The sequence below is a fragment of the Leptodactylus fuscus genome, chromosome 11 (assembly GCF_031893055.1).
Source record: "Leptodactylus fuscus isolate aLepFus1 chromosome 11, aLepFus1.hap2, whole genome shotgun sequence".
In the NCBI taxonomy this organism is placed as follows: Eukaryota; Metazoa; Chordata; class Amphibia; order Anura; family Leptodactylidae; genus Leptodactylus; species Leptodactylus fuscus.
The window spans coordinates 26,180,869-26,206,949 of NC_134275.1; the positions used below are offsets into that span (position 1 = coordinate 26,180,869).

General features: G+C 41.5%; 1 protein-coding gene across 1 annotated transcript in view; it reads left to right on the forward strand.

Moving 5' to 3' along the window:
- Positions 1–26,081, forward strand: part of FRMPD3 (FERM and PDZ domain containing 3) — a 304,332-nt gene that overhangs the window by 126,615 nt on the left and 151,636 nt on the right. Inside the window, exons 4-5 of the mRNA XM_075259354.1 lie at positions 2,382–2,527; positions 16,895–16,997. Coding sequence (XP_075115455.1) covers positions 2,389–2,527; positions 16,895–16,997 — 242 coding nt within the window. The 5' untranslated portion in view covers positions 2,382–2,388. The remainder of the gene's footprint in view (positions 1–2,381; positions 2,528–16,894; positions 16,998–26,081) is intronic.

Here is a 26,081-nt window from a genome sequence, read left to right on the forward strand (position 1 = left end):
AAACACACGCTCATTTTGGCAAAATACACCTGTAAAGAATACACGTGTAAAAAATAAGACTCCCATTGACTTAAATGACATTTTACACGTGTATTTTGACGTGTTTTTTGACGTATATTTTGACGTGGTTTTTTTACACGTGTAAAAAAATGTCATTGAAGTCAATAGGAGTCTTATTTTTACACGTGTATTTTGCCAAAATGAGCGTGCGTTTTCTCCGTGTGAGTGGAGAAATAAAACATTTCTGGGATTTGGAAGGGAGGTGGGAGTCAAAAACAAAAATCGAAAAATGCCTGTGGCGGGAAGGGCTTAAGCAGACCCGAAGAATGGAAACCCGAACACTAGCATGAATCTAGCATCAAACAGAGAAGACATAATTATTGCTTCCTTCCAGACCCCCTGTGCACTTGCATGTGGTATCTCTGCTCCTGGTGCACTATTATATGGAGATATGGTGACTATGCAGAGTATTTAGAGTACTTTGAATCAATTGTTATGATCATATGACTAGCTTCAAATGACATGTGCTTTGTGGTTTACAACATTATTCTTCTGTAAATAGCTATTAGGAGAAAAGTAGAGAGTGGCTGTAAAAAATGAGCATCTAGTGAGCAAAAATGCTTAGGGATCCTATGCAAAGGGGGCACATAGAAATCTTAGGGTCCACAGAAAAGTCAAAGTACAACTCATCCCAAAAGTAGAAAAAGGCTGAAACAGAAAACTAGAATTGGATGTACTCTTAGGGAGCCTGCACACGGAGTTACGCTCCGCTCATTCTGAACGTAAAATTGGTTCAGAATGAGCGTGTAAAAACCAGCTCCCATTGAGGTCTATGGGTACCAGCATACGTGCGCTACCCATTGAAATCAATGGGAGGCTTTTTTTCCCTATTGCTTTCAATGTGATATGTGCGTATGCCGGCACCCATTCAAGTCAATGTGAGCTGTTTTTTACGCGCTCATTCTGAACGTGTTTTATGTTCAGAATGAGTGGAGCATATACTCTGTGTGAAGGCTCTTTGGTGCTTTCACACAGAGTTTTGTGGCACTGATTTTGCCACAATATCTCGAGTAAAGAATCCGCACTGAAAAAAAAAGACTCCCATTGACTTCAATTCATGTTACACACGTAACATGAATCAGCGCTTATTCTTTACTGGAGTTATTGTGGCAAAATCAGCGTCACAAAACTTCTCAATGCACTTGCATCAAGTTTTTGTTGTAAATACATTGAACATATTTCTGACACCAAATAAACATGTGAAAAAGCAGTCACTGCATCAAAGTGCCACTCATTTATCAAAGATTTCAGACATTTATACTAACTAGAAAATTGCCAGAAATAAAACACATTTTCAGAATCTGAATGATTCAAGTAAAGGCTAAGTATATATACTGTGTACACGTATATATTTGTATTTATATAACTGTACTAGAGCATGTCAATAAATTAGAATATCGTCAAAAAGTTATTTATTTTTTTAGTAATTCAATTAAAAAAGTGAAACATATATATATATCTATATATATATATATATATATATATATATATATATATATACATATATATGTACATATAAAAAAGTGAAATATATATATATATATATATATATATACATATAAAAAGGTGAAACATATATATATATATATATATATACATATAAAAAAGTGAAACATATATATATACATATATATACATATAAAAAAGTGAAAAAAGACCAACTGTAAAAAAAATATTTAACACAGAAATGTTGGTCAAATGAAAAGTCTGTCCAGTAAATTCCCTCAATATTTGGTTGGAGCTTTTTTTGCATGAATGGCTTCATCAATGTGGCAATGTGGCATGGAGGCAATCAGCCTTTGGCACTGTAGAGGTGCTATGGAAGCCCAGGGTGCTTTGATAGCAGCCTTCAGCTTGTCTGCATTGTTGGGTCTGGTGTGTCTCATATTCCTCTTGACCTTCACCCCATAGATTTTCTATGGGATGAAGGTCAGGTGAGTTTGCTGGAAACACCTTTGACCACTGAGCAATAGTCCATAACTTTTTGATGATATTCTAATTTATTGAGATGCACTTGTATGTCTATTTGTGCTTGTTTATTTAAACATCTGTGAGTTCCAAATCCCTTTCTTTCATTCTTAGGGCTTCCTTTTGTGCTGTGGCCCTCTGTTTGATTTATAGACTGAAACAAGCTCCAATGTATACCAACAATGGAAAACTAGACATTAACCATAGGGTCCTATTGTAAAAAAAAAAAAAAAAAAGTATATCAGTACTTAGCACTTTATATACAATATATATGTTTGCTTGTAATCATTGAAGTATTAATTTGCTGTAAATGATACATTAAAGCATTATTTTTTTTCCTTTTGTTTGCTCAGTCATGTGATGTGGAAAGGTGCTATGGAATGTGGTCAGCTGACCCCTCAGTCTGTACGTAAGGTCATCATTTTACGCCATCCCGGAGTTGGCTTTGGATTTGTTGCTGGCAGTGCACGACCTGTTGTAGTACGATCTGTCATCTCAGGTGAAACTGGAATATCAGTAATTCAGTATTCCATGCATTTTCAGCCATTAAGTAGTATTGATTGTTCATTACTTAGCGTTTTCTTTTCTTTGACCATTCTTTTCTGGCCATTCAGTGATATTTAATCCCAATTTTCAATGCATACATATTAAAAAACAGGTAAAAAAGAAAGACAATTGTTTAACATCGAATGGGTTCTATGACCTTTTTTGTTGCAGATTTTGCTGCAGTTCTTTGAGCCAAAGCCAGGAGTGGACTCAACAGAAAGGATAAAGTATAAGAGCTTAATTTACATTTCCTTCTCATTTTCAAGCTACTCTTGATTTTTACTCAAAAAACTGCAGCAAAATCTGCATAAAAAAATCCTACTAAGGTCCTGCTGGAGGTTCGAATAATCAGACTCGGTTAATATCAAGAGTATATTCGAGGCTATTCTTAACCATTTTCATATCTCCTGTAGACTTTATTGGGATGAGTGCATCTGAAGACTCAAGGATCACACACCCTCATTATAGTGATGATTAGGGGTCCAAGAGTTTAGTCTTCAATGCATTCCCATTGCAAATAGATGTGTACTTTGCTGATGCATTAAATCTATGATTCCAGATTACACTACAAAGCAACACTTACTAGGGTTGTCTGTATGATTCAACCATTTTTTTTATTTTATTGGCTAAAAGGAATTATTCTTGTCTGCAAATGATTTTTTGATTGTTTAAACCATTTTAATTTTTCCTGTTCTGTTCCATACTAGTATGCTGCACTGAGCATATAGTTAACGTTCAGTGCTATAATTAGTGTAAGGCTAGTTTCGCACCTACGCTTGTATTCAATTTGTGGTTTCCATTCCCGAACATACTTAAAGAGGGTGAAGAGAAAAGTTCTGCAAGCAGGACTTTTTCTCTCTGCATTTTTTTGCATTCTTTATGCTGAAACTGGGAAAATAAATATAATAATTCTAAAACATACACAGGCCCATGCTAATATGTCTATGGAGCCAGAAACAAATGGGTCAGTTCGATAGCCATGAAAAACACACTAGCTCACCAACAAGGCCAAGAATAACCATAAAGCTCAATAGAAATTACTTATCAGCTAAGGACCCTATGGGTGCTTTAGCATAGAAAGAACATATTGCATTTTTCCCTATTGTTCTCACCACCAAGACAAAAATGTCTTAGTTTAGTACTGAAACAATACAGTCAACCAAACATTGCATATTTAACTAAGAACAAGAATAAAAAAGGCATCAAAATCTAGGGGTCTGCTGTACCTCAAACCCACCACTCAGCAAGAACACCTCAATGTCTACCTTATTCACTGATATTGATATCATTTTTTTCTGTTTTCTTTTCTGTAGCAAATACTAGAGATTATGTTATGATTAATACCTTCTATATATGTTGGTGACAAACTGTTCACACTGCAGAAGTGCTAAAAATTAAAATGTTTTACTCTTCCCTTGTAGAAATGTTGTAAGGGCCCCTTCACACTGAGTTTACGCTCCGTGTATTCTGTCTATGCTCGGTGTATTCTGTCCATGCTCGGTGTATTCTGTCCATTTTACACATAAAAATACACGCGTAAAATGTAGTTAGCCATTGAGTTCAATGGCTTGTTCGTATAACGCGCGTAAACTCCGTGTGAAGGGGCCCTAATTCAGGTGGCGTTCTGGCTTGCTGCTAATAGACTTGTAGATGGCAACTGGAGATCCGTGAAAGCTATAGTTGAGACTAATGTATAGTAATCTGGAGGAATGGATAATAAATATAGCATTGATCACACTAGCGGATCATGGGAAGCAAACATCTGACTGGTACAAATTGAGTGGATGTGGGTGTTGTGGTTTAGCATTAACTTAGAAGGCCCTGTTCATCTTTAGACACCTTGTGAAATGTAGTCTTGTGTAATCATTTTCTGGTTTTTAGTGACTCTTTTTATTACGGAACCATTTATAAAACTTCAAAGTGCCACATCCAGTATCAGTTCCTGGATCCAGTATCAGCTCCTTCTTTGTAACCGATTAAATGACCTTAACTACTTTAGTGCAAGGCTGTCTGCATTACACAGTTAATTGAGAACTTTGTAATGCTTTACTTAACCTGCTGTGGCATTGTAGGGAAATAGAACACTTGGGACTACAGGTAGTCCTGGACTTACAACGTTGATCCGTTCTTACGCGGCGTCGTAAACCGAATTTCGACATATGTAACTGTACCATACGAAGCCGCGTAGGAACGGATCAATGTGATTTAGTGTGCAGCGGCTCGGAACCGAGGAAGACAGTACAGTCTTCCTCGGTTCCAAGCCGCTGCACACTAAATCACATATTGTACAGGGAGAGCTGGCAGCTTGCGTTTATGTGGGAGCTGACTTTTTTGCATAGGAATGCATTGGCCAGCGTTGATTGGCCAGTGTACAGCATTCGGCCAATCAACGCTGGTTCTGCCAGAGGCTCGTCTGTAAGGAGGCGGAGTCTAATATCGGACAACAATGGAGACTGCTGTGGTCCGATCTTAGACTCCGCCTCCTCAGAGATGAGCCTCCGGCAGAACCAATGCATTCCTATGAGAAAAAGTCAGCTCCCGCATAAATGCAAGCTGCCAGCACTCCAGACTAGCAAGGACCTGCTCACTCATCTCTAGTCGTAACCACGAAACGTCGTAACCTGAGGACTACCTGTATATTTGTTCACATATTACACTTAAAGCGTTATACCATGTGATCGTACAGCTCTTTTAATGTATCTCATGTAAATACTTCCGAGGGCAGAAATTACAACATATCCTAAAATGACCTTGTCCTTTTTGATTAGAAGAATAAATTTTGGTTGATTTAGTGGTATGTGGTCGCTGCCACCTGTGAGTTATTATTTTTATTATTATTATTTATTTATATAGCACCATTAATTCCATGGTGCTTTACATTTGACTTTGATTTAATATGTCCATTAAAGTGTACATTTTGGATTACTAATATGGAAGGAATTTAGGCGTCATTAATGTTCAGCTAGAAAGCAATTGTTGAGTTTTTAGATCTTTATTTTCTCTTTTTATCGTATTCGCTGATCTTATTGGGTGCTTTTTAATAAAAACATGAAACCCCTCCAAAAAAGGCCTTTACGCTAGGTTCACACTAGTGCCTGGAGTCCGTTCTGAGCTTTGCATGCAGAAGACGGAAAGCTGTCAAACCATGTGAGTGTTTTATGCTCTCCGCCGCAAAACCGTTTTTTTTAAACCGGACACAGAGTACTGCATGTCAGACTCTGTGTCTGGTTTAAAAAAAAACGGTTTCGCAGCGTAGAGCATAAAACGCTCACTGGCGCACACGGCCGGACATCTTTCAAACCCATTCAAATGAATGGGTTTGAAAGAGTCCTGCAGGTTTCTGTCTCCTGCTCAGTTTTGTGCAGGAAACGGAAACCTGCATGAATGGAGACCGGGCGCAGATGTGAATGAGCCCTTACTTGAAATAATAACCTTTAACCCCTTCCCGACATCCTTCGTAATAGTACGGCGCTGCCGGTAAGGACTTCCCGCAAACCGCCGTAGCTGCATGGTGCGCATACAGAACCCGTGTGCGCACCATGCCCTGCAGGTGTCAGCCGTAATACACGGCTGACTATGCCCTGTAACACCCGCGGTCGGAACCGGGTCTGATCGCGGGTGTTAACCCCTGAGATGCCGGCGGTCAAACATGACCGCCGACATCTCTGGGGATCGTAATTTTCGCCGGTTTCAGGGGGTGCCAGTGTTGGTAATGGGCAGCCCGGGGTCTGATCAGTGACCCCGGGTCTGCCCCATGCCGTCCCCTTCACTTACCTGGCTGATCCTGCCAGGAATGGAGGCTGTCATACTGTGCGTCTACACAGGATGACAGCTTCCTGTGCTCTGCAATACACATGTAACGTGTATTGCAGATACATATAGTGAAGCAGTGATCAGCAGATCACTGCTTCAATCCCCCATGGGGACAGAAAAAAAAAGTGAAAAAAAGTAAAAATAAAAAAGTTTAAATAAGTTTAAAATAAATTAGAAAGAAATAAAGCCCCAAAAATCCTTTTTCCCCATATAAAATGTTTTATTATGTAAAATAAAGAAAAAATGAAAAAAACATTACATATTTGGTATCACCGCGTCCGTAATAACATGAACAATAAACTTAAAACATTATTTAACTCAAATGGCGAACGTTATAAAAAAAACGTAGAAAAACGCACAAAATAATGATTATTCACCACCTTTCCCTTACAAAATGTTCAATAAAAAGTAATCAAATGGTCAGATGAAAACCAAAATGGTACCAATAAAAAGCAGAGGTCATTCCACAAAAAATAAGCCCTCAACCAGCTCTGTCTAGCAAAACATAAAAATGTTATGCCTTTCAGAATATGGCGATGCAAAAATAATTGATTTTTTCCCTCAATTGAATTTTATTCTGCACAAATAGCAACGCATTAAAAAATCATATAAATGAGGTATCACCGTAACCGCACCGACCCACAGAATAAAGGTAACACATTACTTATGCTGTACTCTGCACGGGGGGGAAAATAAATGCTAAAAAGCAATGTCAGAATTGATGTTTCCTTTTACATCCCACCTAGAAAGAGTTAATAAAATGTAGTCAATAAGTTACAGGCCCCAAAATGGTGGCATTGAAAAGTACATCTAATACCGCAAACACCAAGCCCTCATATGGCCACATTGCCAGAAAATAAAAATCTAGCTTGTAGAATGTGAAGACAAAAACCCAAAAGTCGCCAAATCATTAGGACATAAGTGGCTGCGACTAGAAGGAAATGTATAAGGTGTGCGAGCGTTTTCAGGGGACACCCCATATTTAGAGCTTATGAGAGATAATATACCAGCGCTGATCCCCCAGAATGCTCCTCTTCCCCATCCGTGTCATAGGAGCTAGTGGGAAAATAGAATGGGATTTGGTATACACAATTTACTCCGCACAGCTTACACATTCACTTCGGGGTTACTAATGCTCACTACATCACTTGATAAATTCTTTGAGGGGTGCGGTTTTCAAAATGGGGTCACTTTCTAGAGGTTTCCACTGTTTTGACTCCTCAAGGGCTTTGTAAATGCGACATGGTTCCTGAAACTGATCACAGCCAGATCTGCCCTCTAAAAGCTCCTTGGTGCGCCTTCCCTTCTGCGTCTCGCTGAGCGTCCATATATTAGTTTACACCCACAAGTGGGGTACTATGGTAGTCGGGAGAACTTGCATAACAAATTATGGGATGCGTTTTCTCCTTTAACCCCTTGTGAATGTGCAAATTCTAGGGCTAAACAAAAAATATTAGTAAAATAAAATCAAATTTGAAAATTTCACCTCCATTTTGTATTAATTCCTGTTAAGCACTTATAGGGTTAAAATACTAGGTATATGTTGTTTTGGCTTATTTAAGGGGTGCAGTTTTGAAAATGGGGTGATTTATGGGGGTTTAATACAAGGGTCTTTCAAAACCCCTTCATAACTGGATTAGTCCCTTAAAAAATGGGTTTTGGAAATTTCTTGAAAATTTTCAATATTGTTTTTTCACTTTTAAACTTCTAATGTCCGTAAAAAATAAAAGGGTGACTAAAGTTTGATGCCGACATAAAGCAGAGATCTGGGACATGAGATTTAGGATATCATTTTGGCGGTCTGACTATCTGTATGCAATGCACATCATTTCAAACTTTATAAAATGCATATTTTTCAAAACTTCCACCAAATTTCCTATTTTTTCATAACTAAACACAAAACATATCAACCAAAATTTACCACTAACATGAAGTACAATGTGTTACGAAAAAACAATCTTAAAATCACTTTGGTAAGTTAAAGCGTTCCAAAGTTATTGCCACATAAAGTGACACATGTCAGTTTTGAAAAATCGAGCTTGGTTAGGAAGTCAAAAAGTGCCATCGGCGGGAAGGGGTTAAATGTCTCATAGATTGCAGGACCTCAATTAAACAATCTTGATGCAATGGTAAAGAACACCAAAGAAGCTCCAGCAAATTTATATTCAACTCGTCATCCTTCTATTGAAGGAGCAGTTGGAATGTAGGATCTATGCTGGGACTGCACGTTGGTTATGTTGCTATAGAACGATGTGGCACAATTGCATAACTCCATGTGTTGACAGGAATAGACCAACCCCCTGAGCTGGGTTCTTAAAAAATGCCTTTCCTACATTTTTCTAGTGATGGTCAGACAGGTCATTCAAAAACTGTGAAGGTCCTCTGAGGCGTCATCTCATTAATAGAGATGAGCGAACAGTGTTCTATCGAACACATGTTCGATCGGATATCAGGCTGTTCGATGTGTTCGATTCGAATCGAACATCACGTGGCAAACTCCAAAAAAATTAGATTCCCTCCCACCTTCCCTGGCGCTTTTTTTGCACCAATAACAGCGCAGGGGAGGTGGGACAGGAACTACGACACCGGAGGCATTGAAAAAAATCGGAAAAAAGTCATTGGCTGCCGAAATCAGGTGACCTCCATTTTAGCCGAATAGTGGATTTCAGATCCGGGTCATATGAGAATGTGAACTTTGTGACTATGAGACAGGGATAGCTGTACAGGCAGGGATAGCTAGGGATAACCTTTATTTATGTGGGAATGTTATTAAAAATAACTTTTTGGGGCTCTATCGGGTGTGTAATTGTGTTTTTTGTGAGATAAACTTTTTCCCATAGGAATGCATTGGCCAGCGCTGATTGGCCAGAGTTCAGCGCTGGCTCTGCTGGAGGAGGCGGAGTCTAAGATCGCTCCACACCAATCTCCATTCTGGTCCGACCTTAGACTCCGCCTACTCCAGCAGAGCCAGCGCTGATTGGCCGAATTATGTACTCTGGCCAATCAGCGCTGGCCAATGCATTCTATTGGCGTGATGAAGCAGAGCTGAATGTGTGTGCTGAGCTCAACTACGCCGGTGGTGTAGCCGAGAGTTCAGTGCACGGCCAGCTCTGCTATGCCGGAGATTGAACTCTCAACTACGCCGGTGGCGTAGCCAAGAGTTCAGTGCACGGCCAGCTCTGCTATGCCGGAGATCCTGAAATATTACTGTGTCCATCAGTTATTAGATATATCAAACTGAATTTGCTGTTGCAAACACCAAAATATTTAGAACTAAAAATTATTAAGATTAATAGGGGTGCCCAAACTTTTTCATAGGACTGTATGTACCCCACAACAGTATCAATAAAAAGCACAGGTTGTCCCGCAAAAAATAAGTCCTCAACCAACACTGTCAGCCGAAAAATAAAAATGTTACTCCTCTCAGAAGATGGTGATGCAAAAAACATTGATTTTTGCTCCCAAATGTTCTTTTGTTCTGCAGAATTAGTATGGCATAAAAAAATAATATAAATGAGGTATTGCTGGAATCGTACCAACCCGCAGAATAAAGGGAACATGTTACTTATACTATACGCTGCATGGCGAAAAATTTAAAAGGTAAAATGCAAGGCAAAATAGATTTAAAAAAAAAAAAAATCCAGCATAAAAAGAGTTCATAAAATATATTCAATAAGTTGTAGGTACCCAAAAATGGTGTCATTACAAAATGCATTTTTCATCCCGCAAACAACAAGCCCTTATATGGCCACATCACCAGAAAAATAAAGAAAATATAGCATCTAGTAATGTGAAGACAAAAACCCGCAAAATCGCCAAATTATTAGAACACAACTGGCTGCGGCAGAAAGGGAATGTATAAGCTGTGCGAGCGTATATCGAGGACACCCCAGATTTACAGCTTATAAGCGAAAAGACACCAGAAGTGACCCCAAAGTGACCCCCAGAATGACTCCACCAATCATAGGAGCTACTGGGACATAGTAGGGAATTTGGTGTTTGCAATGTACTCCGCACAGCTTACATATTCACTCTTCACCATCTGCTGTGCAGTCACGTCTGGGATACTAATATTCACTACACCCCCTGATAAATTCTTTGGGGGGTGCAGTTTTCAAAATGAGGTCACTCTTCTGGGGTATCCACTTTTCTGGGGTATCCACTTTTCCGGGCAGCACGGTGGCTCAGTGGTTAGCATTGCAGCACTGGAGTCCTAGGTTCAAATCCTACCAAGGGCAACATCTGCAAGAAGTTTGTATGTTCTCCCCGTGTTTGCATGGGTTTCCTCCGGGTACTCCAGTTTCCTCCCACACACCTCAAGACATACTGATAGGGAATGTAGATTGTGAGCCCTATATGGGACGGTGACTGACAATAGCTGTAAAGTGCTGCGGAATATGATGGCGCTATATAAGTAAGCATAATAAATAAACAAATAAATAATTTTCTGGTACCTTACAGGTGCTACAAACATGACATGGCGTCTAGATACCAAACATCTGAATCTGTACTCCAAAAGTTGCATAGCGCTCCTTCCCTTCTGTGCGCCCAAACTGCAGTTTATGCCACATATCTGACACTGGTGTACCCAGGATAACGGACGTAATGTCATATGTGGGTATAAACTGATATTAGGGCACAGAAGGGAAGAAGGGTTATTTGGTTTTTGGAGCACAGATGGTTTGGTTTTTGGATACTATGACACTTTTGCAGAGCTGAAACACCAGTAAAGTGGAATCCCCTGATATGTGACCTTATTTTGGTAACTACACCCCTGAAGGATTTATCCAGGGGTACAGAGAGCATTCTTAACTCCTAAGTGTTGCTATAACTTATTATCCATAAATGAATACACAGCTGAGGGGTGAAAATGACCATTTTTCCAGGAATACGTAATTTCAGTGTGTAATATGTTGTGCCCGCCTTGTATCAGAGATGAACATTCTAAAAGCTGTTGTGCCCAGGATACCCGCTTACCAGTTTTTGGAGTATCTCTGCTGACATAAGTTGGGCGCAACATATCAGGCACTGAAATGGCGAATCTCTGAAAAAATATCATTTTTAACTTTTCATTATCAGTTGCGATTTCATTTCTGGAAACTAAATAAATGCAACACTCAAGGGTTAAAAATGCTCGCTATGCCACTTGATAAATCCCATCAGTGGGGTAGTGTCCAAAATGGGGTGACATGTCTGCGGATTCCACTTTACTGGCAATTCAGGGGCTTTGCAAAAGTGGCATGACGTCCAAAAACCAAACTGTGCTCCAAAAAACAAAATAGTGCTCCTTCCCTTCTGTGCCCAGCTGTGCCCAAACAGCCATTTCTACCCACATATGGCATTAAGTACGTTATCTGGGGTACACCAGTGTCATACATGTGGGCATACACTGCCATTTGGGTGCAGATGTGAAGGAATGTTATGTGCTTTTGGAGTGTAGATTTAGATTGTTGGTTTTTGGACGCCATGTCACATTTGCAGAGACCCTAAAATTGCCCCTACAAAATGGGGTCACTTCTTTAGGGGCTCAGCAAATGTGACACGGGACCTGAAAACTATTCCAGCAAAATCTGCCCTCCAAAAGCCAAATAGCGTTCTTTCCATTCTGAGCCCCACCATGTTTCCATACAGCAGATTATGACCACATATGGGGTATTTCCGTGTTCAGGAGAAATTGTTTAACAAACTGGGGGGGGGGGAGATGGGGCTTTTTTTTCCTTTAACTTCTTGTGAAAATTAAAACTCTGGGGATAAAGGGACATTTTAGTAATTTTTAAGGTTAACACATCCCAAGGTTAGAAAAATCTGTGAAACTGCTATAGGGTCAAAATGCTCACTATACCCCTAAATGAATACCTTAAGGGGTCTAGTTTCTAAAATGGTGTTATTTATGGGGGGTTCAATTGTTTTGGTAACTTAAATCTTGTTTGAATGTGCAATGGGCCTAAAATACAGCAAGCAAAATTTGTGTCTTGAAATCCAGTTGGTGCTCCCATCTTTTTGGGCCCTACCGTGCATCTGTACATAGGATTAAGGCCACAAAGTGTACATTTTTGAACAGAGGAGAAATGGGGCCATCTATTTTAGGATGTTTTTCTTCATTTTCATGCGTTGTGTGCAAAAAAAACTGCCTTTAAAATGGCACTTTTGTGTAAAAAAAAATGAGAATTTTTTGTTTGACGCAAATTCTTTTAAAACCTATGGGGTCAAAATGCTCACTATACCCCTCAATGAATACCTCAAGGAGTCTAGTTTATAAAATGGTGTCATTAATGGGAGTTCTCAATTGTTTTGGTAACTCAAATCTTGTTTGAATGCACAATGGGCCTGAAGCATTTTGAAGCAAAAATTATGTCTTGAAATCCAGTTGGTGCTTCCTTCTTTTTGGGCCCTAACGTGCATCCGTACATAGGATTAAGGCTACAAAGTGTACATTTTTGAACACATAAGAAATGGGGTCATCTATTTTGGGGTATTTTTCTTCATTTTCATGTGTTATGTGCAAAAAAACTGCCTATAAAATGACACTTTTGTGTAAAAAAAATATGATTTTTTTTTTTTTGATTGACGCAAATCTCAAAATTTATGGGGTCAAAGTATTCACTATACTCCTCAATGGATACCTTAAGGGTTGTAGTTTATAAAATGGTGTCATTTATGGGGGTTTTCAATTGCTTTGGTAACTCAAATTTTGTTTGAATGTGCAATTGGCCTAAAATATCTGCAAGCAAAATTTGTGTTTTGAAATCCAATTGGCACTCCCTAGCTTTTGGGCCCTACTGTATGTGCGTACATAGGACTAAGGCCACAAAGTGTACATTTTTTAACAAGGGAGAAGTGGGGTGATATATTTTGAGGTGTGTATCTTCTTTTTGATGTGTTATGTGCAAAAAAACTGCCTTTAAAATGACACATATTTGAAGAAAATGAAAATGTAATTTTTTTTTGTCATGTCTAATAATTCTTGCAAAACAATATTTGTTTAATCAAAATGCTCACTATACCCCTCAAAGAATACCTGAAGGGGTCTAGTTTTCCAAATTAGGTAATTTAACAGGAGGTTCTGTCATTATGCCACCTGTTCCTGTCTGCAAACATAGCTTGTTACAGGAAAAAAAATCACATACTCAAAATTTCCAAAATTTGGGTATAAACTTGTGTCAGGGTCTGGGGTGGCTAGGTGGGGTGGCATAGACACAAAAGTCCAGATTCTTTAGTCCAAAAAACAAAGTTAGAGTTTATTTTCACTCAAAAAGGTAGTGCAGCAACAAAAGGAAACAATACAAAAATAAATACTTGCCTGGCTAGGCTCTAACTAAACATAGAATAGGTTACCTCACCTAGAATCACAGAAATCAAAAGCCAGTTGAGTCATTCAGGACACTGCTCCAAAAATATGACCTCTCTATTTCACTCTCCAGCCAAGCTCTGCCCAAGTCTGCTGCTGCACCTGGCTTTTTAAGCCTCCTTGATGAGCAGACTCTCAACAGCTGAGTCGCTGCTGGAACATCCCCAAAGTGTGGACTGGAGGGGGGTGGAATGACAGGTCCCACTACCAACCTACCTGTCATTCCTAAAAATCCAGCCCAATACTGAGCATTTACCAAAATGCTCAGCAGACGAAACTTGTCTGCTAAGAACAAACATTCCTTCTGGAGTTTTTTCATCTCACCCACCTGAGTAGTCTGGGTGAGATGTACACCCCCTCTATTACCTCACCAGCCATCAGCTTACACTTGATAAACTTGTAATTTGTCTAAGTTACTCAAATATGTTAAAATTATTTCAAATATGCTTGAAACACAAAAGGAACCTTTGGAAATATATAACTACTAACTTTTTTGCCCTGTATTTTTGTGTATATGTGAGATATCGCAGCTGAAAATGGAAAACATTTTCAAAATTTTCAGCATTTGCGAGTTTTTAATTAAATTTACACAAGTTATATCAGTCTAATTTTACATTCTCAGTAAAGTACAACATGTCACAAAAAAACAATATCAGAATCACTTGGATGCGCTATACTGTTACAGAATTATTCACTGATAAAGTCACACATGGCAAATTTCCAAAATTTGGCTTGGTCATTAAGGTCCAAAACAGGCTGGTCACTAAGGGGTTAAGTAATCCACATCACTCCATGACAGTTTTTAACCCCTTACCGACATGCGCTGTAATAGTGTGGCGCATGTCGGGTCTGTAACTATGGCGACCGCCCGGGAGCCGGGCGGCCGCCATAGCCGCCGGGTGTCTACTGCTTTAAGCAGTAGCTAACCGGCTCTAATGCCTCTGATCGGTCCCCGGACCGATCAGAGGCATTAACCCCTCCGGCGCCGCAGTCAAAGGCACCGGAGGCGCCATTTTCCCAGCGGCACATGGGGCTGTCAGAATATGGCGACTTTTAGAAAAAAAAAAATTTAACACAGTTTTGGATTTTTTTTAAGGGGTCAAAATGTAAATAAAACCATATTTGGTATCCCTGGAACCGTACCGAAACACAGAATATATGGGACATGTCATTTTGGCTGCACAGTGAACGCCGTAAAACCAAAGCCCGTAAGAAAGTCGCAGAAATGCATTTTTTCTTCAAATCCACCCCATTCTGAATTTTTTTCCTGCTTCCCAGTACATTATATAGAATAATTAATGGTGGCATCATGAAGAAAAATTTGTCCCGCAAAAATTAAGACCTTATATGGCTCTGGGAGTGGAGAAATAAAAAAAAGTTATGGGGTTTAGAAGGAGGGGAGTCAGAAACGAAAATCAAAAAATGCCATCGGCGGTAAGGGGTTAAAATATTCCACAGCAACAGTTCCACTTGCAAATATAATTTGATGCAATTCCTTTTGGTTTAATGTTTCCATTTTCCCAGTCCTTGGTTACACATACCACAGAGGCAATTTGTAGAGGAAATCTTCACAGAAGGATTTCATCTTTTAACACTGAGCTGTGGATATTTCCCCCAGGAAAAGGATTTATCTTGTGATACGAGTGACCAAGGCCCCAAAGAGCCAAAATGTGCATTGCATCATATGATATTGACATCTTAAACTATGTTCAATAGTCCTAGCATAATGGGTGTTAAAATTTGACTTTACTATGCCTGGCTGAAACTAAGCTTATACATACTATGTACTTAAAAAGGGTATACCGGCAATTTTAAATTCTCCCCTATCCACTGGGTAACTGTCTGATAGAGAGATATGGGGTCTGACCACTGGAACTCTCACTGGTCACAAAATCGCTTGTTAAATGCAGAGGCAGGTTGTGTAGGAACACAGCAGCTCCATTCATTCGCTATGGGACTACTGGAGATAGAGTAGCAGAAAGACCTTGTCTACTTCTAACAGTTGCATATTAGGGATGTTCAGCATGTGCAACATGTCACTCCATAGAGGTACAACTACAAGAGGTACAAGTAATCCTTGTTCTCATGATTATTTGGTCCCAGTTCTCAAAACCAGGGGAAAATATGCAAATACCCTTTAATGCAAATACACTGCAGTAAGTATCTGTAAAATGTAGAAATTCTGGAATGACAGCCTCTGTATAAGTAAAATCATCAAACACTATAATAATTATTACATTTCGGCTTTAGGCTGGGGCTATATTGCAGCTTTTAGTCACACATGTATCATAGTAAGTTTGTGACTGCAGTATGAGGAAAAGAGTAACAAAGAAACCTCTCCTGCAATAGTCACAATATTGCTTATGACTTTTGTTCCAATTGCATACTGTATAACTGACTATAGCATGAGCAGAGCTGAGCAGTGAACATCAATGTTAAAATTAGGCTAGAGCCACAAAGTGATATTTTACCATCAAAACATGCCAAAGTGATCTTTAGATTAAAAAAAAAACATAATTTCTATAACAAGGCTACAGCCAAAGTGTGTTTTTTTTTGTTTTTTTTCAAACATCCACCTCTAAATTTGAATCCACAAGGATAGTAAAATTACAGTGTTGAACAAATGTCACTCTCAGTAGCCATAAAAACTCTGTCAAATGACAGTATTTTGGTTTGTACTTTGCATCTGTAAAGATAGGTTCACATCTGCATCAGCACTCCGTCTTTTTGGACGGATGTGGGAACCCAAACGATGGAGAGTCTGACTGCTAGAACAGCAGTTACCTGAGGACACCAGGTTTCCGCTGCTTTCATACTGAAAGAGGTGGAGAGAAAGTTATCTGCACAGAACTTTTCTATCCGCAGATTTCTGGCAGCTTCTTTGGCAGACTCTGGTGCAGATGTGAACTTAGCCTCAGCCATAACGAACAGCAGAATCAAAACTTGAAAGCCATGAAGAACTTTCCATATTTTTTTCTCTACGTAGGTTTCACTCCATATTTTGGCTTACAAATACTAATGAAAAACCATACTACTAATAAAAAATGAGGCGTAAATGACAGATCAATATTCATTACATCTAATTACTGTAGAAAAGCACATTTATTTCTATTTCTGTACTCTTATTACTGGATAAATTCTAGCTTTCTTTCGTTTCAGGAGGTCCATCAGAAAACAAGCTACTCTCAGGAGATCAGATACTAGCAATAAATGATGAGGATGTGAGTGATGCTTCAAGGGAGCGATTCATTGAACTGGTCAGGTAAAAAAACAAAAAAAAAGCTATTATATTCTAAGATGTACAATAGAGGTTACATGAGGTTATATATTTAAGGGTTATGCAATTTCATGGCTTCCTGCTTCAATTTTGCACAGTCTACACAAAGAGTACCGATCTTTTCAACAAATCTTGCATCAATTAATAGTACAGTGTGTTTACATGAAGAGTAACACTGATCATGTTTTATATGAGTTTTATTTCGCAATTTTTATGTCTCATAGCGGACTGTGCACATGGTGTTATGTCCCATAGCGGCCCCTGCACACAGAATTATGTTCCATAGCGGGCCCTGCATACGGTATTATGTCACATAGCGGCCCCTGCACACTATATTATGTCCCAGAGTGGCCCCTCCAAACAGTATAATATTCTAACTTTCATAATATTCCAATTTGTGCTACACAATAGCTATTATTATACTGTGGGGTCTCTTTAGACCCCAGAGTATAATAAGTGGAGCCCTATTGGAGATGATCAAACTTTAAAAAAAAACAATGTTACTCATCTTTCCTATGCTCCATAGCGGCTTTGTGTTCTCTTCAGCGCTTCTCCCTGACGTCAGCAACCACTTATTGAGTCGTGGGGGGGGGTCACGTCACGTTATTATGCGTAATGATGCCACACGTGACCCCTGAGGCCCTGTCAGTGGTTGAGGCCCTGTCAGTGGTCTCTTACAGCCAGCAGAGTACAGAGCCACTGTGGAGCACAGCGAAGGTGATTAACAGCGTTTTTTTATGTTTGACCACCTCTCCTAGGGCTCTGCCTATTATACTCTGGGGTCTGAAGAGACCCCAGAGTATAATAGCTGTTTCGTTTTGGATGGGTTTGGGTGAGGACTCCGGCTGCCCGTGCCAGGTAAATAAGCCTGGTATGCCTCTATTGGCATGCATGTCAGGGGTTGCCAACCCCTGTGCTATACACTGCACACAGTAAGTACAGCAGAATACATAACTGTCTCTCACATAAAATCAATCTCCAGGACCATGCAAGACATATCTAGAGACGTACTGACATGTACAGCTGTGAGAAAAGTGCTTTTTATGTTATACAAAAACTTCTATTTAGCTTGATCATCAGACTAATTTAGTCCTTCTCTTATCTCTTGCACTTTACTCACTCCTCCCCATCCCCTCTTCATAAATTTCTGAAGACATCTGCATACCTCCCAACTTTGAAGAACAGAAAAAGGGATAAAATGTGTGGCGCACCCACTTTTATGTTGACTCTGCCCATTCTCATTCATTTTTCATATGCTCCGACACAGTATTAGCCTCCTACAGTCACCCATACATTACATGTCCCCACATTATAATGCCCTTTTCTAACTGCCCCACAGTATTAAGTCCCTCTCCTGATGTCCCAGTTTAAACTGGGGAAAACTAAAGGGGACATGAAACTGGAGCAGTTGGAGGGGGGCAATAAATTAATGGCAGCTGAAGTGGGACACTAATGACCCCCTCTAGAAGTGTTGTAACTAGGAATGGCGGGGCCCCGTGGCGAACTTTTGACCCCCCCAACCGACACCGAAGACCTCAACTGACCCCCTCCTCTGCACTCTATTATGTCCCTTAGCAAGCCCTGCACACAGTATTATGTCCATTAGTGGCCCCTGCACACAGTATTATGTCCATTAGTGGCCCCTGCACACAGTATTATACCCCATAGTGGCCCCTGCACACAGTATTATGTCCATTAGTGGCCCCTGCACACAGTATTATGTCCATTAGTGGCCCCTGCACACAGTATTATGTCCCTTAGTGGCCCCTGCACACAGCATTATGTCTCTTAGTGGCCCCTGGACACAGTATTATCCCCCATAGTGTCCCCTGCACACAGTATTATCCCCAATAGGTTCCCCTGCACACAGTATTATGTCCCACTGTGGACACCCATAAACAATTATTATACTCTGGGGTCTTTTCAAACCCCAGAGTATAATAATCAGAGACCTGGGGGAATAAAAACATTAAAAAAACAGTTGCTTACCTGTCCCCCGGCTCCTACGCTGTCGGCCGCCGCTCTCATCCTTGTTTAATGATGTCGGACGTCACATGACCCGGGAAGCAGGCCGGGTTCATGTGACATCAGAGACATCAGACAAGTATGAAGGAGGCCTGGCAGGATCGTGGAGAGGTAAGTAACAGTATTTTTTACATTCTCTTACCTCTCCCGGTCCGCCAATCATTATACTTGAGGGTCTGCAAAGACAGTATTTGCGGGGCCCGCGGTGTCACTTGCCAATCCCGGCTCTGCCAGGATCAGCAAGTAAATAGGGCCCGTAACGGCCTATTAGAAAAAAAAAAAAAACACAGCGGTAGCGGCTGTCACCGGGCCCCCTAATGGCCCGGGCCCTGTGGCAGCCGACTCCGCTGCCTCTATGGTAGTTACGCCCCTGCCCTCTAGTTGCCCCCAGTTTAAACTCGGGCAGGTAGAAGCAGACATTAAACCGTAGGTGTAGCTGGATGGTGACATTAAACTGGGGGCAACTAGAGGCAGACAGGTCCCCCCTACAGCTACTCCCATGGTTTAATGCCCCCTCCAGTTGTCCCCATTTAATGTCCCCCAGTTTAAGTGTCCCCTTTCATCTACCCCCAGTTTCATCTCCCCCCACCATTCTCCCCCAGATTCATATCCCGCTTCATCTGCCCTATTTTATGCCCCCCCTCCATCTGCACCCAAATTCATGTCCCCCCTCCATCTGCCCCTATTTTCATACCCCCCCTCCATCTGCACCCATTTTCATGCCCCCCTCATCTCTGCCCCCAGTTTCATGTTCCCCTTCCATCTGTGGCCCTAGTTTCATGTCCCTCCCTCCATCGCTGCCCCCAGTATAACGTTCTCCTTCCATCTCTGCCCCTAGGTTACTGAGAGACACACACAGACACACAGAGATACACAGACACACACTCTCCACCCCCCATCTCACAATAAGACACGCCTCCCTAGTCACATGACATCTGACGTCACACAGGTCCTTCGGTTGGGAGCTATGCATCTGAAGTCTGTAATCTGATTCATGTCTCAATAGCTGCCTGTCTGTATAGCAAGGGTTTTCAAACTCAAAGTCATTTTAGCAGAGTGAGAGGCTGCAGGGATACAGTGCTGCCCTGGAGAAATCAGAGAACACTGTGACAATAATGTTCTTTGATTTGTTCAGTGCTTTTTAACACCATTCAGCCAGGGCTACTGAGGGACAAGCTGGACCTTGTTGGAGTGAACCATCACCTGTCCAACTGGATTCTAGACTACCTCACGAACCGATCTCGGTATGCTGGGGGAGTAGCATACCAGCCAGAGACAGAAATAGACTTGACTGGCTGGTTAGAAGGGCCAGCTGTATCCAGAGGAGTCCCCTGGACCCAGTACAGGTGGTGGGTGACAGAAGGATACTGTCTGTGGTGAGCTCCATGCTGGAGAACAACTCCCATCCCATGTATGAGACTGTGACAGCACTGGGCAGTACCACCAGTGACCAACTGCTTCACCCCAAGTGTGAGAGCGCTGTCAGAGATCCTTTCTCCCAACTGCAGTCAGGCTGTATAATCAACATCAGGCTAAGCGAAGATCACTCCACACACAGAACAAAATGATCCTGAAGTTTTTCTTTTTAGTTGCTATGACTCCTAGTATCTTTTCTATCTGCTATTCTACGCTTCTAAGTGTTTTTTTTTCTTGTAGTATATTATCAATGCTGCTGTAACACACTGAATTTCCACATGGTGGGACTATTAAAGGATTATCTTATAAGCAGAAAAAGGCATTTTTCTCAGATCTTGTATGTAACAGAGTTTGTAATAATCACCTGTACTTATAATTGATGCAAAATTTGACAATTTACAGGGCTAGTCTAGTAATAATAAGTTATCATCTATCCACTGAATAGGTAATACAACAGCTAGATTAGTGGTGGTCCAACCAGTCTTGACAGCCACCGATTACCAGCACTCCTGTATTAAATCTCCCATACCCCCAGCTGCAAGACAGTCAGCAGTAGTTGACTGGAGGGGAAAGGCAAGTGCTTGGCTCCCTCACTGGTGTATGGCACTAATAGGGATATCTGAGCTCTGAATTTGGATATCTGCATCTTACCCTTGGCAGGACAGATGACTCAGTGGATAGGTGATATCCCCTCAATAAGATCACGATGATGATAATGATTGGTGTGAGGGATGCCAGCTTGCGCTTGTCCCCATCTTACATTCCTCTCTCAGGTGTTGCCCAGAGCTCATCCCCTCCTTGAAGAAAACTGTTTCCTATGGGATGAAACTTATTCTTCATGCCTTATCTAATAGTTCTGTGCTAACACTTATGTGACAGCTTTATAGCCAATGATGTTATGTTTATTACACTAATCGAACCTTGTCTGTCTTATTTTATATTAATTTGGACTTCAATACGGTGATAGTTAAAGCAGATTGCACTCACATCGGTATTGGCGCAAGTACAAAACGGTTAATGATAGCTGTCACTATAAATACTATAAACAGTGGATATAGGACTACCAAAATTATATTACAACCACAAATGGGTACCCTCAAAAATAAAAATGTAACTTTTAATAGGTTCTACTAAAATAATGACGTCACAGTTCACATATACCGTACTATGTTAAAACGTGGTGAGATGTGGTTCCTTTCTCTTCACCACTATTCACACTAGTACAGTAGAGCAGTATTATTTTTTTTTTTAATGTAGATTGTGAGCCCCAGATAGAGCTCACAATGTACATTTTTTTCCCCTATCCGTATGTCTTTGGAATATGGGATGGAAGTCCATGCAAACACGGGGAGAACATGCAAACTCCTTGTAGATGGATTTTAGCCCTTGGTAGGATTTGAACACCAGGACTCCAGTGCTGCAAGGCTAACCATTAAGCCACCGTGTGGCCCCTAGTAGAGCAGTATTTTGTCCTAGGGTACCCTCTGTACGATGACATAATTTTATGGAAGAATGATATTTCTAAATAAAAGTTAAGTTTTATTATACTATACTACTACGCTGGATTCCGAGTGCTGGATATTAGAGATGAGCGAGTACTGTTCGGATCAGCCGATCCGAACAGCACGCTCCATAGAAATGAATGGATGCACCTGGTACTTCCGCTTTGACGGCAGCCGGCTGCTTAACCCCCCGCGTGCCGACTACGTCCATTCATTTCTATGCGAGCGTGCTGTTCGGATCGGCTGATGCGAGCGTGCTGTTCGGATCGGCTGATCCGAACAGTACTTGCTCATCTCTACTGGATATACCTTTTTTCTTTTCCTACTTCTCTAATTAATTGTCTACCCTAGCAGAATAATAATAAATAATTTCCAAACACCCCTACCAGCATTCGCAATGCTTAGAAATATGAGCCTATTAATTCCATCAGTGGTTAGCTTATTGAAATTGCCTTGAAACGTTGTTTCATTTGAGATCATGTTGTTATTAGGGTTGAGCCGATCTTGAGATTTCAGGATCGTTTTTAAAATCCGATTTCCGATCATTTTCCATTCAAACCCGATCCGAATTCCCACCCTAATGCAAGTCAATAGGATTTTTTTAATAATCGAAGATCGGATTTTAAAAACGATCCTATTCACTACACAGCATGGAGTCCAAAAATTGAACGCTTTAATTTTTAGACGCCACGCTGTGTAGTGATATAAAAAAAAATAAATCCTCTGGCTACTTAGTCCCCCCTGGTGTCTACTTATCTGCACAGATCACTGCTGCTCCCCGTTGTTCTCGCTCCTCTTCTCTCTCATTTACAGGCCTTCAGAGTGCCGTGCGCACCCTCGCCTCTAGAGATGAGCAAACAGCGTTCGATTGAATTGGTATTCGATCGAATATCAGGTTGTTCGAGGTATTCGATTCCAATCGAATACCGCGTGGCAAACGCACTAAAAATTTGTATATTCTCCCACCTTCCCTAGCGCTTTTTTTGCTCGAATAACTGTGCAGGGGAGATGGGACAGGAACTACGACAACGTAGGCATTGAAAAAAAATCTGAAAAAGCCATTGGTTGCCGAAATCAGGTGACCTCTGATTCATAAGAATAGTGGCCGCCATCTTCGTCTCATTTTGCGGCTTGGTGAGAGATAGTGACAGACGTGCTGCTGAGGGCTAGAGAGGGATTAGCTTTTTCTAGGCAGGAAATTTGAAAAACAACAACAGCTCTTTTCAGAGCTATACTGCAAGGAGAGGAGTGGATCAATCCAGCTTTTCACGGTGTGTATCCCCAAACGCCAAAGTGGGATACACAGCAATTAAAACAGGCTATATACGCTCAATCCAGCTTTTCACGGTGTGTACCCCCAAAACTTAAGTGGGATACATAGCAATTAAATCAGGCTATATACGCTCAATCCAATTTTCCACGGTGTGTACCTCCCAAAACCTAAGTGGGGTACACAGCAATTCAAACAGGCTATATACACTCAATCCAGATTTTCACGGTGTGTAACCCCCAAAACCTAAGTGGGATACACAGCAATTAAAACAGGCTACATAAGCTCAATCCACTCTTTCACGGTGTTTACCCCCCAAAACCTAAGTGGAATACACAGCAATTAAATCAGGATATATACGCTCAATCCAATTTTCCACGGTGTGTGCCTCCAAAACCTAAGTGGGATACACAGCAATTAAATCAGGCTATATATGCTCAATCCTGCTTTCCATGGTGTGTACACCATAAAATTTGCATTTATACATCTAAAAATGCGTAAGGCTAGCGCAAAGGGACGAGGGCGGGGATGAGGCTGGGGGCGTGGAAATGCAGCTGGGGAGCAAGGTTGCAGTCAAGCTACAGCGCATCCTGCGCCTACTCCTTTGCGGCAGCAAGCATTGTGCTTCCCTACAGTCCCCGGCTTGATGGCCACATTAAGTACGGTGCAGGGTACAACACTAACCAGACCCAAGCACCAGGAACAGGTGTTACAATGGCTAGCAGATAATGCTTCTAGCACATTCTCCACCAGCCAGTCAGCCTCTACCTCAACTCCTCCTCCAACCCAACAGTCTAAATATAGTGCGGTTTGCACACTTTGCAACTTGAAACTGAGTAGGGGCTCTGAAAAGAGCAACTTTACGACCACCGCCATGCACCGTCATTTGGAATGCAAGCACTGGGCTCAGTGGCAGTGAGCAAACGCAGGACAATTGTCGTCTGGCGTTGCCACCACTGCCTCTCCCACTGTTGCCAGTGCTGGCGCTGCAGTCCAGACCACCAGCCAGGACACCTCCACATCTGCCTCCACCACTTTGGGGACTTCTCCCTCATCCTCCCCTTTTCCTGCCTCAGCTCCTTCTCCTGCACCATCATGCGCCTCTTCCCAGCAACCCACCATCTCCCAGACTTTTGAGCGCAGGCAAAAGTACAGCACTAACACCCCCACACACACACACAAACACACGCACAAGCCTTAAACGGGCACATTTCCAAATTCCTGGCCCGGAGATGTTGCCGTTGCAGCTTGTGGAAACTCAGGCCTTCTGTGACCTGATGGCAAGTGCGGCACCTCGCTATGCCGTCCCTAGCTGTCACTACTCCCATTGTGCCGTCCCCGCCTTGCACCAGCACGTGTCACGCAACATCAGGCGGGCCCTAAGTTCCGCGCTTTGCACAATGATCCACTTGACCACCGACGCATGGACAAGTGTATACGGACAGGGACGCTACATTTCACTGACGCACACTGGGTGAATGTAGTTGAGGCTGGGTCCGGGTCACAAACTGGGGTGGTCTACCTCATCTCCCCGCCCAACATTCCTGGCAGGGGTTCTGACCCACCACCCACCTCCTCCTCCACCGTCACATCGATCCCAGCTACCTGCTGGAAATGCTGCAGCACTGGCGTGAGGAGATGTCAGCAGGCCGCGCTGAAGCTCATCAGCTTGGGGGAACAACAACAAAAGCAAACAAAGGCTTAGATAAAGGTGAAAACCCAATTGCTGATAAAGAAAAATTGTCAAAAGACAGGGTCACCATAAAAATATTGTATTTATTAATAATCAAATATTTAAAAAAAACACCAAAATTGTAGTTCATATAAATATCAAAAATACTGGCTAAACACACCACAAAAATCCGGTGAGTGGCAGACAACAATAGACAGTAAAATATAAACATGCAAAAGTGTAACAAAGTATATAAAACAGTAATATTATTATAATGTGTCAGCTAGCTGAAAAGTATATGCGCAAAAATAAATATAGTAGCAATAGCCCTAAATAGAGATAGAACTCAGTGTAGGTGCATAAAGTAATACACACATGTAGCAATATACACAAGTGGAAGCATGGTAGCTAAATAATGAAGTGACTGCAAGGCTGAAAAGACATTACAAGTGAGGCATGACACAAAGATTAATAAATGAAAGACTTTGAACACAATATATTGCAAAAATAGTAATGAATATTAGAGATGAGTGAGTAGTGTTCGATCGAGTAGGTGTTCGATCGAATACTACGGTATTCGAAATACTCGTACTTGATCGAAAACTACTAGCTGTTCGAAGTTTAAGATTCGATGCAGAACCAGTGTTGATTGGCAGAATGCTATACATTCTGCCAATCAACGCTGGTTCTTCTCTTACCTTTAGAAGTCTTCTCCGTGCAGCGTCCCCGCGGCGTCTTCCAGCTGGAATTCACTCTGCCTAGGCATCCAGCCTAGGCAGAGCCGACTGCGCATGAGCGGGCATGCCCTCTCATGCACAGTTGGCTCTGCTCAGGCTTCGGGCATAAGAGCAGAACCATCCCAGCAGGATAGTCAGTGCACACTCCTGACCGCTTCACAGTGTATACTGACGGAGGAAGAGGAGGAGGAGGATGACGAAATGGCAGATGATCTCATTGTCACACAGGAGGCTAGCGGAGAAGTTCAGTGCGTCCCATTGCTGCAGCGCGGATGGGGCGAAATGGAGGAGGCGGAAGAAGAGGAAATGGAGAGTGACCATTCCAGTGGGGGCAGCGAAGTCATGCCAAGTAACACTCTGGCACACGTGGCTGAATTCATGTGGGGGTGCTTTATAAGTGACAAACGCATTGTCAAAATCCTGGAGAGCAACCACTACTGGATTTTT